Here is a 15,210-nt window from a genome sequence, read left to right on the forward strand (position 1 = left end):
TTGATTCTGGGCATGTCCACACTACAGCACCTACAATGGTGTACCTACAGTGCTGCAGTGGTGCCGCTGTAGCGTAGATATTTCTTACATTTCCAGAAGCGTTTCCCCCCCCCAATTGAAGTAGGTAATCTGCCTCTGTGAGAGGTGATGGACAATTCTGCCAGCCATCTAGATGCATTTGCAGGGGTTAATTTAGCTATGTTGCATAGAGCGTGAAATTTTTCACACCCTTGAGTGATGTAGCTAGGTTGATCTAATTTTTAGGTACACACCGGGCCTCTATTACTCCACTTCCATGACAGGTGTAGCACTTAGGGCAATGTAGTTGCTTACATTGACTTGCTACCTTTCCCACAATGTCCTACATTGACAGTTAAATCATTGCAAGTGCTGGCACAAGGAGCATTGTGTGGACATGCAAAAGCGATTCAATTACTGTACATTGACATAACTTAGATAAACGTACTTGTGTAGTGTGGATTTGCCCTTAGGGATGTTCAAGTTTCTTCCCCAGCTGCAAGAGCGGCGCCAGGGTTTTTGCCGCCCTAGGCGGCTGCGCTCCTCCTCTGAGCATTTGGCGGTGTGGGTCCTTACGCTCCACGTCTTCGGGACACTTCGGCGGCGGGTCCCAGAGTGAGTGCTGCCACCGAATTTCCACTGAGGGCAGCAAAAGGCCGCCCCCCAAATCCTGCCGCCCTAGGCGCCTGCCCAGGGTCGCCTAGTGGAAGTGCTGGCCCTGCTCAGCTGAGCAGGACTTTTGCTGCGCTTCAGTGAAATACACCAAATCTGGGGCTGTCAATAGGCAGCTCGTAGACCAAATCTGGACCATCAGATGCTTTCTAATGGAGGGTGAACTCTTTTTATTTACTTATAATTATTATTATTTTTGTATTATTTTCTCTGGAGTCCAGACCTTGACAATATCTTGATCAAGAAATTTGGACCTTGACAAACAAATAATTGATTATCCCTGCCCACAACTCTCCTTTGTTCAGAGTGACCCTCCCAGTGCTACACCTCCTGTACTGCCCCCAAGGCACAGGTCAGAGGGGTGGCAGTTGGCCTGACGTTTTCAGCGGGTGTGGGGTTGGCCATAGGGCTGAACACTTGCACGGGGTGCAGAGAAGCCGCTTTGGAGGCAGCGCCTTGCCTGGGCTGCGCGGAACTCCGGCGCTCACATTAGTCACACAGGGGTTAAGGAGGGGGGTGCCCTGGGGCGGGCAGGACGGCAGGGGGAGGTAGGCCGCGCTGCGGGCTCTCGGGGCAGGCTCGCCGGGCTGCTGCCGGCAGGTGGCGCTGGGCCGCCGCGGCGCTGCCAGAGCCGGGCCCCGAGGCGGGGGCAGCCGGCGGGACATGCGCGCTGGGCCCGGCGTCGCCTGGCAGGCGGAGAAGGAGCGCTCGTCCCGGCCGCCGCCTCTGCGCCGTGCTGCGCCCTGCCCGCCCCCTGCCTCCCCGGCAGCACCGCGGGCCGGCCCCGGTTCCTAGCGGCCCCCGCGCACCCAGCGAGCCGCAGCCCGGCCGGGAAGATGGCGACGCTGGGAGGCGAGTCCCAGCCTTTCCCCGCTGGCCTGGCGGCGGCCGGGGCGCTGCACCCCCAGCACCTCGGCGGGGGCGCCGGCTCGCTCGGCTACAACCTGCCGCTCAGCCGCGCGCTGGAGCGGGCGCTGGAGGAGGCGGCGCACTCCGGGGGGCTCAGCCTGAGCGCCAGGAAGCTGAAGGAGTTTCCGCGGGGCGCGCCCGGGCACGACCTCTCCGACACCGTGCGGGCAGGTGAGCCGGGGGCGGGCATCTCCCCAGGTACCGCCACGTGCGCCCCCCCTCCGCCCGGGGACGGGCACCCCCCGCCCCCCACGTGCGCCCCCCCTCCGCCCGGGGACGGGCACCCCCCGCCCCCCCTCCGCCCGGGAACGGGCACCCCCGCCCCCTCACGTGCGCCCCCCTTCCTCCCGGGAACAGGCACCCCACGACCCCCACGTGCGCCCCTCCTGCGCCCGGGGACAAGCCTCCCCCGACCCCTCTCCGCCCGGGGACAGGCACCCCTCTTGTGTATCCTTTCCCCCGGGGACAGGTACCCCTCAGCCCCACCTGTACCCACCACATTGGGGACAGGCATCCCCCTTCTCCACATGTAACCACTCCCCACATGTACCTCCACCCCAGAGAAAGCCATATCCTGGGCAGCTGCCCCCCACATGTGTCCCCTTTGGGTTGGGTTCAGCCACCTCTTTCATACCCACGATCCCCCAGGGAGCAACCCCTCCCCAATGTGCCACCTGCACTCCCCATACCTACTGAGGCCCCCCCACGTGCACCTTTCCAGGACAAGTACCTTCTGCAGACACCCCCTTGGGACAGCTGCAACCCACTTTCTGCATGTACCCACCCCCACAGCCATCCACCCAGGGGGCAGCCTCTCCCTCCCCCCCCCCCACATGCACTATCCCAGAGGGTAGTAATACACCCACACAGGGGCTTATACTGACCCCCTCCACGTAGCCTCTATGTGGACCAGTATGTCCCATGAACCCTTGATATTCTCCCCCTCCCCTGCATACATTTGGGGCTACCTATGCACTCTCTTGCATATGCCCAATGAAGTTGGTGTAGTGGTGCTGTAGCTGGTGGGGAGTGGTGACTACCCACCCACATGGACTCCTGCTGCTGGGGGACGTAAGTACAGGTTGAACCTTTCTAGTCCGGCCCCCTTGGGACCTGACTGTGCCGAACTAGAGAATTTTCCGAACCATGGGAGGTCAATGCAGGGGGCCAGCGGGTCTCCATAGGCGCAGGAAGTAGATTGCCAGCGGTTCTCCATAGGCGCGGGTCTCCATAGGCAGCACCCCCAGGCTTTGCTCCCAGCATGGCCCCCCACCTGGGGGTTTCGATGCTGGCCCCAGGTCCCAGCCACTGGGCCCTAGCCCTGGGTCCCAGCCACAAGCCCCAGGTCTTTCCCCTCCATCCCGGAGCTTGAATGCTGCAAATCAGCTGTTCACAGTGCTCCAGAAGCGCTGGGAGGGAAGAGGAGAAGTTGGTAACCACAGGGCTGCCGGCATGCAAGAGGTATGGGGGTGGGGGGAGCTTGGCACCAGTGGATGCTCTGCACCCAGTAATTTTTCCCCGTGGATGCTCCAGCCCCGGAGCACCCACGGAGTCGGTACCTATGCCAGACCACGAATGTTGCCAGACCAGGGAGTGCCGGATTACAGAGGTTTAACCTGTACCTACACACGCTTGGGGTTACATACATCACCTGCATACTCACCCGCACATACACCTGTACCTATTGAGTCCCACATAACCACCCAGTATTGCATCCACACATTGGGATCACATACACTCCTACCTCTCCTGCAGAGAATATAATCTTTTTCTTGGAGGAATATGTACCTGTTTTATACCCAGAGCAGGTTTCACCTTTAATAGTTCCTTAGCTTTGTCTGTGTTGGCTGCTGCTGGTGACTGGTTCTTACTTAGAATGGTTAGTTTCAGTGCTTCAAGCGAGTTGTACCTATGGAATAGGTGAAATACATAAAAGGAAATATATACATATATTAATTATCATGCTTGGTCAGACCAATGGTCTAGCCACTCTAGTATTTTGTCACTGACAGTAGAAGATGCAAGAAACCCTGTAGCGTATAACCTGTTTGTAGAGGAGTTAGTGTTTGGGCTGTCCTTTGAAGCATTGGGGTTTACCTCCTTCCTGTTCACAACACAAAACCAAACCCAACCCTCATTTTTTTCAAATATGTCTATCTTTGTAAATTTCTAATCTTTATTTAAATCCTATTAAGCTATTGATCTTTGTATAGCAATGAGTTAATTAGGTATTGTGAAATCACTTGTGTATTGACCACAAATACCTGTAATATTCATATATGTATAATGTGTGTACATGAATGCACAAATGTTTACATGCAACGTATACAGCATTTAATGTACACTGTTATGGGTATTACATGCATATGTACACATTTGCCAAAGGCTCACTCTTCCTAAAAAAATTGTTTAGTTGAAGTTTATAAAGAAAAAAACCTTCATTTGAACATACTGGTTTGAAGCATTTATGTGCCGCAGTGTGGGTACCTACTCTTTTAACATTTTAACTAGGTAATGTGTTTGCAGAAAACAAAACATAGAAGGGGATTTTCGTACTGGTTTTGCTTGATCCACATGGAGTTTGCAGAAGCAGTGTGTATCTTGATTTTAAAAGAGCAGAGTTTGCCCTTTATGATAAGTCTCTGTAACCTGATCCTTTTTAGGGGAGTTACTTTAATTTTTTTAAATATATATCCGCATATCAACTTAACAGCATGTTGTAACCTGTTAAAGTGAACAGCCTGTTTCGTGAGTTATGTCATGGGTTGATATTTCTGGAGGACGCAGTCAGTCGTTTCACTAGTTGCTTTACAAAAACGGAACATATGAACATTTGGAGGTTATGTATGGCCAGGTCCTCTAACTCTTACAGGACATTTTTGTGACAGTAATATTTGTTTCACCCCTCCTTAAATTTACATTATGTAAATACGATGCTATCTTGTGGCAGTTAGGTCGTACTTATTACGTTTTACTTTTACTTTTTGGCAGATAATCTCTTTGACTTTCTTTTTGGAGTACTTCAACTTTGGTGCTTGTAAACTTCATAGCCTAGAGAGACAGGAGCTTTTAGCTCAGAGATGTAAGTAATAGGGGACTTGCAAAGAAGTAAAACCTTGTCTGCACCTTATCAGCATCTTCCTGGGATCACAGATTTCTCAGTTGCTCATTTCTTAACATAAGTTGTTTTCAGCAAAATCTGAAACTATAGGTGCTTTAAAAGATTCTCAAGGGTGCTTCCTGAACATGCTCCCAGTGTTTTAGCCAGGTATAATGAAAAATAATCTGCAAAGTGTGGCTAATGTAAATAGCCTAAGCAAAATATTTCTTAAGTTCAAATTTGGTCATGTATGTTTGTTTTTCTTAAGCAAAATGTGGGACTGTATAAGGAACTCAAATTGCTTACTATATTTTTGGAAGCTTATGACCAAGATAGAAAGTACAAAATACAGAACATTTTTCATAATATCCTTTAGATGCAATTTGGGCACACAGAATATAGTAATATTTATTCAAATGTTTTGCCTGAAAATGGTGATGAAAAATGTCTTTGCAGAATGGAAGTATGTAAACCATCTGTGTCACGTGTGTGTATCTTTACAAAGTTTTTTTTAATAAAGAACTTATGCAAAGATTGAGGTTGCTTGTGGTCAACTTTATAGTACCAGGTGTCCTTAAGTAAATAAGGTTACTAGATGAAATATCATACGTAAAGAGTAAAATACGTTCACGTTTTCTTAAAGGTGCATATTTTGGTTAAAAATCATATTTAAAGAAACATATCCTTATTTATGTAGTTAAACAACCCAGACTACTAGAACTGGAAAATTTGGGGTTTTTTTCCTTTTGTGTTTTGCTTTTGTTTACTACTTGCTTGTCACTCAAATTGGATAATGAAAATAGACTTTTCACTCATTTCACTTTCCAGTCATTTTCACTTCCTAACTATCCGGAACCAGCACAATCTTTGGGTTATAAGCGTTTGGGGTAATGCTCAAATCAAAAACCCATTTCTCATTTTAAATCAAACATGAAAATGTAACTGTAAAGAAGTCTTGCTTAAAAAAAAAAGTCCACTAGATAAAATGAACTTCTGAGGGCTAACTAGTGGGCAGTATTCCTTTAACACTCCTTTTTTTAAAATGCTTGTAAATGCATGGATTTAATTTACAGGGTTTCTGACACCTGAGGCATCTAACAAAAAATCATAACCAGTATGAAATATTCTAATTAAGTAACATTTTTATATGAAGATTGGTCCTGATGTTTATATATCTTTAAAAATGACTCAAAGTTGTTTTTTTACCACTGTAAACTTGTTTTAGTAGATAAAGTTCTATTGCAGAGAGCTCTTTAAAGCAATATTTCAAAGCTACCTTTACTCACTATGGGCCTTACCTGCTCCTACGAAAGTCAATGTCAAAACTCCCATTAAAGTCAACTCTCACTGAAGTAGGACTAGACTCCAGGTATGAATGAGAATCTGGTATAAATGTGCAATATGAATATGAAGGACAATAGAACTAAGCAGACTAATAGGATGTATTTTTGAAATATCTGAAAGTGTTTTTCATTTGAAAACTATTAAAAAGGTCTAACCTATTTAAAATTATTTAATACACCATGTTATTCATTTGGGAGTTTTTCCTGATTAAGAACAGAATGAGGCAGTAAACTGAATTTTCAGGTTCTTTATTGCATGTGAAGTATTAAGGGATGTATATTACCAAAAGCCTTTTTGGGCATAGCAGAGCCTCTTTATATAAAGTTTCTGGTCAGATTTTCTAAACCACATCAGTGTGGCTGCATTGCACAAGCAGTTTCAAAAATAATAAATGCTATTCTTATCACTTGTATTACAGACTGGATTATGCAAAAGACAGTGACACACTAATTATATACTTCTAGAGTGAGTATGTAATTATATTCCACACAACCACTGGGAAAGCTAGAGGCATATTAGTTTATAAAAAGAAAAGTTACTTTAGATGTGCAACCATGGCTGTGTCTGTCAGTTACTATAACCTCTTTTTGTGAGTCTTGGCTATATTTCTGGAGACAGATCCTGCAAACCTTTTCCCGTGTAACTGATACCGATATGATCCCATTGATTTCAGTGTAAGGATTGTGCACCTGAATAGGATTACTTGTGTGAGTAAAGAATGCATGAAGTAGGACTTGCATTTTTAAATTGGTTAACAAAACCATTTAAAAAAGGCACAAAACTATTTAAACATAGTTACTTGGCTAGTTTGGAACAGGTGGAAACATGATTTTTTTTTTTAAGTGGCTTAAAATTCTCTGTAAATCAGCGGGATTCTATACCATGTTTTTAAAATGGTTATTCCTGTGCCGTGCTGCCCAGGCAAAACCATCTTCAAATAACTAAGTTACAAGTGGGAATGTGACTTTGCTTTCCATATTCTCTTATATGATGATGACTGGGGCTGCTCACACTCACCCTCCGCTTCCTAGGAGATAGATTTCAAGTGTTTTTTTATTTAGCTTTTAATGGGCACTTTTGATTGAAATCTGACATACAAGAGTTTGGCTCTGAGGATTCTTTTCTACAGAATCTCAAAAATGTATTTTGGATGTTTTTTATTATAAATTTTAAATAGGTTAAGCCGTAACAAGTTCTACACTGCTTTTCATTTCAGTTTAGTCCAAGATGGTGCTTGTTAAGCCACAATAATTTGTAGTACTTTTTGTAACTCTTCTGAGAAGTTAGCTCCACTCCTTAGATGAACTGACCATTTAATTTTTTTATTATGTTGAAACTGGTTTCAGTTTTTATCCATTATTTCAAGTCTTCATCATTATTAAAAATGTTTCCCCACAAAATCAGATTTCTCACAGCTTCTTTTTATAAAAACTATACACATTTAATTACTTTAATTTATTCTCATTAATTTCCTCAAGCCCTATTGCTATCCTAGTTGTTCTTCACAATGCTCTGTTTCTGGTAATTTTGCTAATTAGATCAGTAGATGTTCAGTCAACACCATTTAAGTTGGATGTAAGTTGTTCGGAGAAGGAGTAAACAATCAGACAATCCAAATAAAAACCCATTTTCCCAAACCAGCTTTCTCTAAGATTTTTGTTGAATAAGTTATAGGGGGAAAAAAAAAGTGTGGATATTTGAAAGGTCCTATTCACTTCCTCTCTGGCTTCCTTCCCTTTCCCAATGCCCACTCTTCTCCAGTCTTCCAGGGAGAACATAATTATTGCCTTAAATGGACACCGAATAAAATTAATAAATTGGGCTTTGCACAAAAAACTTAATTCAACAAAATTACTGTAATTTAACCAAATTATAAGAGTATATGACAAATTACAATCTACCACAAGATAATATAAAAACAATCAAACTCTGTATAAAACCAAAATAAGAATGATTTGAGCCCACAAAAGCAAGAACATTCACATTTCAGGAATTAATCATAAGACTGATAGCGCATCTTTGATTTTCTCTTGTGCCTAGATGTTTGACATTTAATCCTTTACTGCAGGTTTCTTATGTTTATTTAAGGCCTTTTAACCTTGCTCAGTGTAGCTTTTATATAAATATTACTCTAAACTTATTGGAACAATGAGGGGAGGGAAGTTAATTTGAGAGAAATAAATTGATTAGTACAGAGCCATCAAAACCAAAGCTTAAGGGAAATACAGAAATGTATAAAAAATTGGAAAAAATCACATCAAGCAAATAAATGGAACTTCAGCATTGTTTACCCAACTGTCAAAACAATATTGCTCTTTTAGACTGAAACGTCTTTAAAATTATTTTTAGTCTAGACGGCCCTGTATCAATATATATCTCTATCCTGATATAACGCAGTCCTCTGGAGCCAAAAAATCTCACCGCGTTATAGGTGAAACCGCATTACATCCAGAGGTTAAAGTAAGCTGGTATGGTCAGGCTTCCCCAGCGGTGATTTTAAAGGGCCTGGTGCTCCAGCCACTGCGGGGAGCCCCAGGCCCTTTAAATCACCACCAGAGCTCTGGCAGTGGGGCTCAGGCGGCGCTTTATAGGGTCCGGGACTCCCTGCTGCTTTACCGCATTATATCCGAATTTGTGTTATATCGGGTCACATTATATCGGGGTAGAGGTGTATTAAAGTGTCTTTTTTCTGAAGGGCTATCCTTCATAGAAGATCTTTCAGTATAGAGGAGCCATTTGGAAGTACAAAGGCTACTAGTGATTTGTAATCACAGCCTAGTCCTTTTGAAGTCATTTTCCTTTTCGTTTGGGGCTCATGAAGCTTTGGAGCCCAGGGTAGATGTCCCCCCTTCAGGGTTGGGACCCCATAAATGTCAAGGCTAAACAAATCCTTTTTAAAAAGTAGCTATTAGACCTGTTTGTTACTGAGCCTTGAATATTTTGTGGTACAAGCTGATGGCTAACGTTGAAAGCTTGTCACTGATGTGTTTTTTTTTTTGCTGTAACACCTGTGCAAGTCCTTTTTAAATTCTCCTACAGTTAGCCTTTGTGACCATGTTACTTCCTCTTTTGGGAAAGACTCCAGATCAGTTTGTGGTTGTGGAATGGCAACTGAAGGTAGAAGACTTGCCACAAATTATCTTCCAGCTGCTAAAAGCTGAGTTGCTCCTCTGCTGAGCATTCAGTGTGACCTCTGACTATGTGAAAAACAGTGTGTGGAAATGGGAGCCAGGTACTCCTGTATTCTAATCCCAGCTTTGTCACTAATTCCCTTCGTGGTGGCGTTGGTCAATTTTTTCCGCATTCTGTAAAATGAGGACGATAATAGTTAATATCCTCACAGTGATGATGTGACTATTAATCAATGCTTATAGAGTGCTGTTAAGTGCTAAATATTAGAATTAGAGGAAGATGAGACAGTAGTGTACAGGAAGGGCCAACTGTGAGGAAGTGAAATGAAAATTTGTGGAAGTGCAAGGTATAGAATAAGAGGAAGAAAGGCAACGAGGCAACATAATGTGGGCCTAAACGGAGAGAATGGATACGAGTATGAATGAAAACCAGCTTTTCAAAGAAAACAGCGTTATAGAGTCATGACAGAAAATTCATGAAGATGGATAGACTGGAAGAAGAGAGGGAGAATAAAGAATTGCAAGAAGTAAATAAGCAAGAGGAGACCTACACAAGTTTGACTAGTTGAATTTTATATTCTGAGAGAAATCTTACATCTCTAAATTTGAAGGATTTTGAACAGTTAAGTTATGTTAATATTGTTGGTTATTTAGGATTAGGTAGTCCAACAACTGGAGAAAATTTTATTTTCTCTAACAAGTGAATAATACATTTATGTGCAGGCGTGTCCACTTAATTCTAATTTTAAAATGTTGACAAGTATACATTAAAGCCAGCACAAGAAGCTGGATTTCTCTTTCCACGCAGGAAAAAGCTAATGGTATTACTGATATTTGTAAAAATGCAAAGTATCTTCTTCCTAAAACTCTAAGGCTGGTCTTGTATGTAGTAGCATGAGCACGTGGAAGGATGCAATGGCACAAAATGCGGATGCCACCCCTGTTCCTAACTATTCTCTCACTGACCACAGCCTAGTGACATTTACAAGTGCCTAAATAAATTAGGCACCTAACTCCCATTGAAAGTCAATAGGATTTAAGCTCCTAAGTATCTATGGTACTTTTGAAAATCCCACTAGCTGCCTATCTGCATCATTAGGCACCTAAATACCCTTCTGAATCTGGCCCCATGTATCTTTGTGTGCTTCCCCATATGCTGAAAGGAGATAGAGAGAAAGGAGAAGTGACTTGCCCAAATTCACAGAATAGGTCAGTGGCAGAGACAGAAATAAATCCAAGTCTCTTGGTTCCAGCTGCAGTCCACTGGATCACAGTGCCTCCCAATTAGACTTTGGGGTGTAACAAACATAGCAAAGTTTATTCACTCATATCAAAGAGTTGAATATGTTTTAAGGAATTCCTCATAGTCTTACACAGTATCATCTCAAAGAATAGTTCCTCCCTGCTATGGTTGTGAGTAAACATACCCTTTTGGGAAGTCTTGTGCATTGACTGTGTTTCTACCCTCTGTGGTGGTCTTGTTTTTTCTCAGGCTGACTTGCTGGCCAGCCTGCCTTTTTCTTTCTTTCCTTGTATGGTTCTGATCACCATAGTGTCTGAACACCTCAACATATTTAAAAATAGAATAACAATAACAATCTTTGTTTCTTCCATCCCAGGCTGTAGGAGAAATAGTAAGATTATTTTTATACTTATGTGTTTGAAGACTTTACTGAGAGAGAGCCAAATAAGATGAGATTTGCATATAGTTGTGAATGCGATGAGGTTTATAGTCATTCCTGGATCTGGAGAAAGTGAGTTTCCTACTTAGCAATGCCTGTGAAAATTCTGACTTTCATGATCACAAGTCTGCTGACAGTTTCAGTGGAACACAGCTGTTGTGGGAGGTCCTGAGCCTGAGGGAACAGTGATCTGAGGTAGCTACCACAATCCCATGCTGGGCTACGAATGTCAGGACAGAGAACTTGAACTCCTCGCAGTGGGGAGGTAGAGCAGACAGCAGAATACCAGGATGATATGCTCACAGTAATTTGTCTTACTAAGTGGACAAGCTGCTGTCTTTTGTATCAGTTGTAGTTTTCTCAGGGCATATGTTTTCATTTCTAGATATAAGTTGCAGTAATCAAGCCTGGAGGTTACTGACTTATTGATCTCTTGGTCTGAAAGTATGTTCTTTACAATGCTGAGCTTGTTGTCAGTGTTGAAAAAATAAGAGTAATACTTGAAGTAATATTATGTTAACTAATTGCAAATTAACTTTGCTTTTTTTCACTTTTCAGTAGATGAAGGCATTGAAATATATGAATCCACTTGCTTGTGGCAGAGTTTGTGTAACTTATGTTGTGGAGGTATCTTTGAGATAAATGACATTTATCAGATAGCACCTGCATTCTGTTCACTAATCCATCCCTCTCAAAATACCTAATAATATTTCAGACTTTTAAGCAATTTTTATACAGTTGGCTTTAAAACTCTCCAAGCCTCAGAATTACATGGTTTGAAGTGCAGGGCTGGTGATATTCATTCTGGACTGGTAACAAGTTTAATTTCTAGTTGTTTCTTTTGTTAACCATAAAGACTAGAATCAGAGGCATTGTACTAATGCAGTGCTGGGACTACAACACTTTTGAGATGGCTGATGTTAGAATAGTGACCTTATTTTAGGTAGTAAAGCTATTTCAGACAATTTTTTTTGCAGTGTTGTAGCCATGTTGGTCTTATGCTTAACAGTCTGCTTCACCGTGAATTTAACTGACACTCTAAGTACCTTTCCCAGACTTAAAGAGCAGCTCTGGTGTAGCTCAAAAGCTTGTCCTTTTCACCAACAGAAGTTGGTCCAATAAAAGATAATTTTTGGAAATGTCTAAAACTTGGCTAGTTTTTTTTTTCTCCTTCTAATGCAAGTACAATTTAACTTGTGGTATCACACTACTGACTTCATGTTACAAAATTATACATTATAAAGCATTTACTAATACATTATAAAGTACCATTTAAACACCAACTTGTTAAAATGGAACTGATGTGTTTTGACAAGGTAAGATATTGTAAGGATGGGTAACTGAAAAATCAACCAAAATTACAAGATGTAGAAATCATGGAAATAGTTGCTAGGTAGAAAAATAGAAAGAGAATAAGTATAAGGAAAATAAAGTGCCTCATGTTGTCAATGATTATTAGTAGTGCTTTGTGGTGCCTTTGTTTTAAATTCAGCATGTATTTCTGAGAATGCAGTTAGGTCCAATTGAACTTCTGTAAATCTGGTTCCCTTACACCAAAACAATACAGTAAGTAAAAAAGCTGACCTTCATATTTAAAGTAAAAGAAAAGAGCAACAGCATAATAAAAATTCATAGATTTAAAGGCCGGAAGACACCAATTGTGATCTAGTATAACTTCCTGCTTACCACAAACTGTAGGACTTTCCTGATTTAATTCCTGCTTCAAGTCCAATAACTGTGGTTTAACTAGAGTGTATCTCTTACTAAAATATCCAGTCTTGATTAAAAAAATTTCCAGTGATGGAAAATCCACAACCACGCTGGGTAAATTCTTCCAATGGTTAGTTACCCACACTATTCAAAATGTATGCCTTATTTCTAGTCTGAATTTGTCTAGCTTCATTTTACAGCAATTGGATATTGTTATGCCTTTGTCTGTTTGACTGAGGAGCCCTCCATTATCAAATTTCCACTTCCCATATAGGAACTTGTAGACTGATCGAATACCCTTAACCGCAACCTTCTCTTTGATAAACTAAATAATCAAGTTTCTTGAATCTCACTACTATACGGTATTTTTTCCAATCCTTTAATCATTCTCACGGTGCTTTTCTGAACCCTCTCCTAATTTTTCAACATCGTTCTTTAATTGTGGACACCAGAACTGGATATATTATTCCTGTAGAAGTTGCACTTTTGCCAAATATAGAGGTCATAACCACCTCTCCTCCTGCTAATATTCCCCTGGCTATACGTCCAAGAATTGTATTATCACTTTTAGCTTCAGTGTCACACTGGGAGCTCATCTTCAACTGATTATCCACCACGACCCCCTCTGAGGTTTTTTTAGAGTTCTGCTTCTGAGGATAGTCCCCCATCCTTTAAGTATTGCTTATATTCTTCGTTCATAGATGTATAACTTTTCATTTGGTCATATTGAAATGCATATTGTTTGCTTGTTCCCAGCATAACCAGCTGATCCAGATGACTCTGAATTGGTGACCAAAGCTCTTCATTATTTACCACTCACTCAGTCTTTGTGTCATCTGCACATTTTGTCAGTAATGATTTTGTTTTCTAAAAATATTAACTAGCATAGGGCCAGGAACTGTTACATATAGGAGTGTTGGAAATAATTTTCCTAATAAGCTCATTAAGGATTACCCTGACTCAGTTTTCAGACAAGCATTCCTTTATTACTCTGAAGGTCACTTGGTGTTGGTTACATCTAGAATATCAATATAAGCATATATACCCTTATATTCTGTATTTTAGCAACAATACAATTCTAAGCATTGGCTGAATACTTACAACCAGTTTAGGCCTGGAAGACATCCTATTATGGTGAGAAGGGTAAGGAAAAGCTCCAGAGGGATAAGGAAAAGTTCTGACAGAGAACTCCCAGAAAACCTTGCCTTTTATACACTATAACAAACAAGTGATATCAGTGCTGGTTATTGGACCTTAGCTAAAATCATCTGAAGCAGTTTAGGGCTGCAATTTGCTCTCATCACGGTTTTCCTCCTTATCTTATATTTTTCCCCCAACTACTGAACTAAGCATTTTCTAACCATATATTTAATGCACCTAGTGCCCAATTAACCTGTTTTCTTAATAGATATGCAACAATTCTGAAAATTCTGAAAAAGGGACATATTTTAAGAATTTACTGTACCCACCCTACACACACCCAGATCATCTATCATTTGAAAGATTATTTTATGTATGTTTAGATGAGGTATGATGTGGACGTGTCAAGAGGTGCTGTATGCCTGTAGTTGTGAAACAATAGTACCCAAAATGAATGTCACTTTTTGCATAGTTCCAGAAACACTGCAATATGACTGACTTCAGTTTTTATTGTTTAGTTAATTTCAGCACTTTAATGTTGTGTTTATTGGTCAGGGCTACCAAATGACAATGTATGAAGATTTTTATTGGTTTTGCATGGGCAAGCTTTTTTAGAAATGAAACTGTTTAGCATATAATCTAAATGGCAAATATCAATATTTTGCAGTATACTAACAATAAATGTTTTCAAATAATATATTCTTAATTGTCAAAGACTCTCACAAGTGACTATTATAGTTTTCTATATTTTTTCAGTTGAAACTTGCTGACCAGACCCATCTCTCACTGAAGGTTGTGGACTAGTAGAGGTAGATTGTGTGCCCATAGTTTGTACTGCATAGTGGGTAGACATAAATGTGTATATATAAATTCTTAATGTAATGCTTCTCTATTTGTAAGCTTTTGTACATATGATGTTGCATTGCAATTGCCTATTCATGCAGTACAAGCCTTTGAAATATTCTAGAAATTAGTTTTTTAATTTAGTGATACAGTACTTATACATAGGTCAGTACAAAAATGTCAGTTTTGATGCTAACATAGATCTAATTTAGATCTTATGTAGTACAAATTTGTGTACTTGTACAAAATGAAAAAAGGTGAATGGTGGTAATGCTAACAATATACCTTGGGAATTTTACCTCTACAGAGAAGTTACAGTGTATGAAGACTTTGAGGATACAAGCCCCCTTAAAGCTTACTTGAAAGAACAGGACTCGCCACAAACTTTGAAAAATGTGTTATTTGTCAAGAAAATCAAAAGAATGCCAAACTACCAAAAGCCACCAGTGCTGAACAGAATTCAGTGATTCTGGCAGCAGAAGCCAGGAGAGCTTAATTGTATGGATGACTACTGGCTGAGTTTTTTAGGTTAGATGATGTGTCACCAGTTATCACAGGAGCTGCTTTCAGAAAATTCACAAGCTGGCTGAATTTGGCACGTCAGAGTTTAATTGAACCCAGGAAAGAAAACAGACTAAATCTGATCAGACAGTGTCATGTT

The 15,210-nt window shown here is 41.3% G+C and overlaps 1 protein-coding gene across 16 annotated transcripts in view; it reads left to right on the forward strand.

Moving 5' to 3' along the window:
- The first annotated feature begins 1,242 nt into the window (after positions 1–1,242).
- The window catches only part of LRCH1 (leucine rich repeats and calponin homology domain containing 1), a 253,247-nt gene continuing 239,279 nt past the window's right edge, over positions 1,243–15,210 (forward strand). Inside the window, exon 1 of one of the 16 annotated variants that reach the window (XR_010600758.1) lies at positions 1,243–1,797. Coding sequence is in view for 8 of the 16 variants with exons in the window: in XM_042842720.2 (XP_042698654.1) it covers positions 1,527–1,797 (271 nt within the window). In the remaining 8 variants the exon portion in view is untranslated. The remainder of the gene's footprint in view (positions 1,798–15,210) is intronic. The other 15 variants (XR_010600750.1, XR_006172727.2, XR_006172725.2 and 12 more) reach the window with 15 other exon arrangements.

This window comes from Chrysemys picta, chromosome 1 (genome assembly GCF_011386835.1).
Source record: "Chrysemys picta bellii isolate R12L10 chromosome 1, ASM1138683v2, whole genome shotgun sequence".
Lineage (NCBI taxonomy): Eukaryota > Metazoa > Chordata > Testudines > Emydidae > Chrysemys > Chrysemys picta.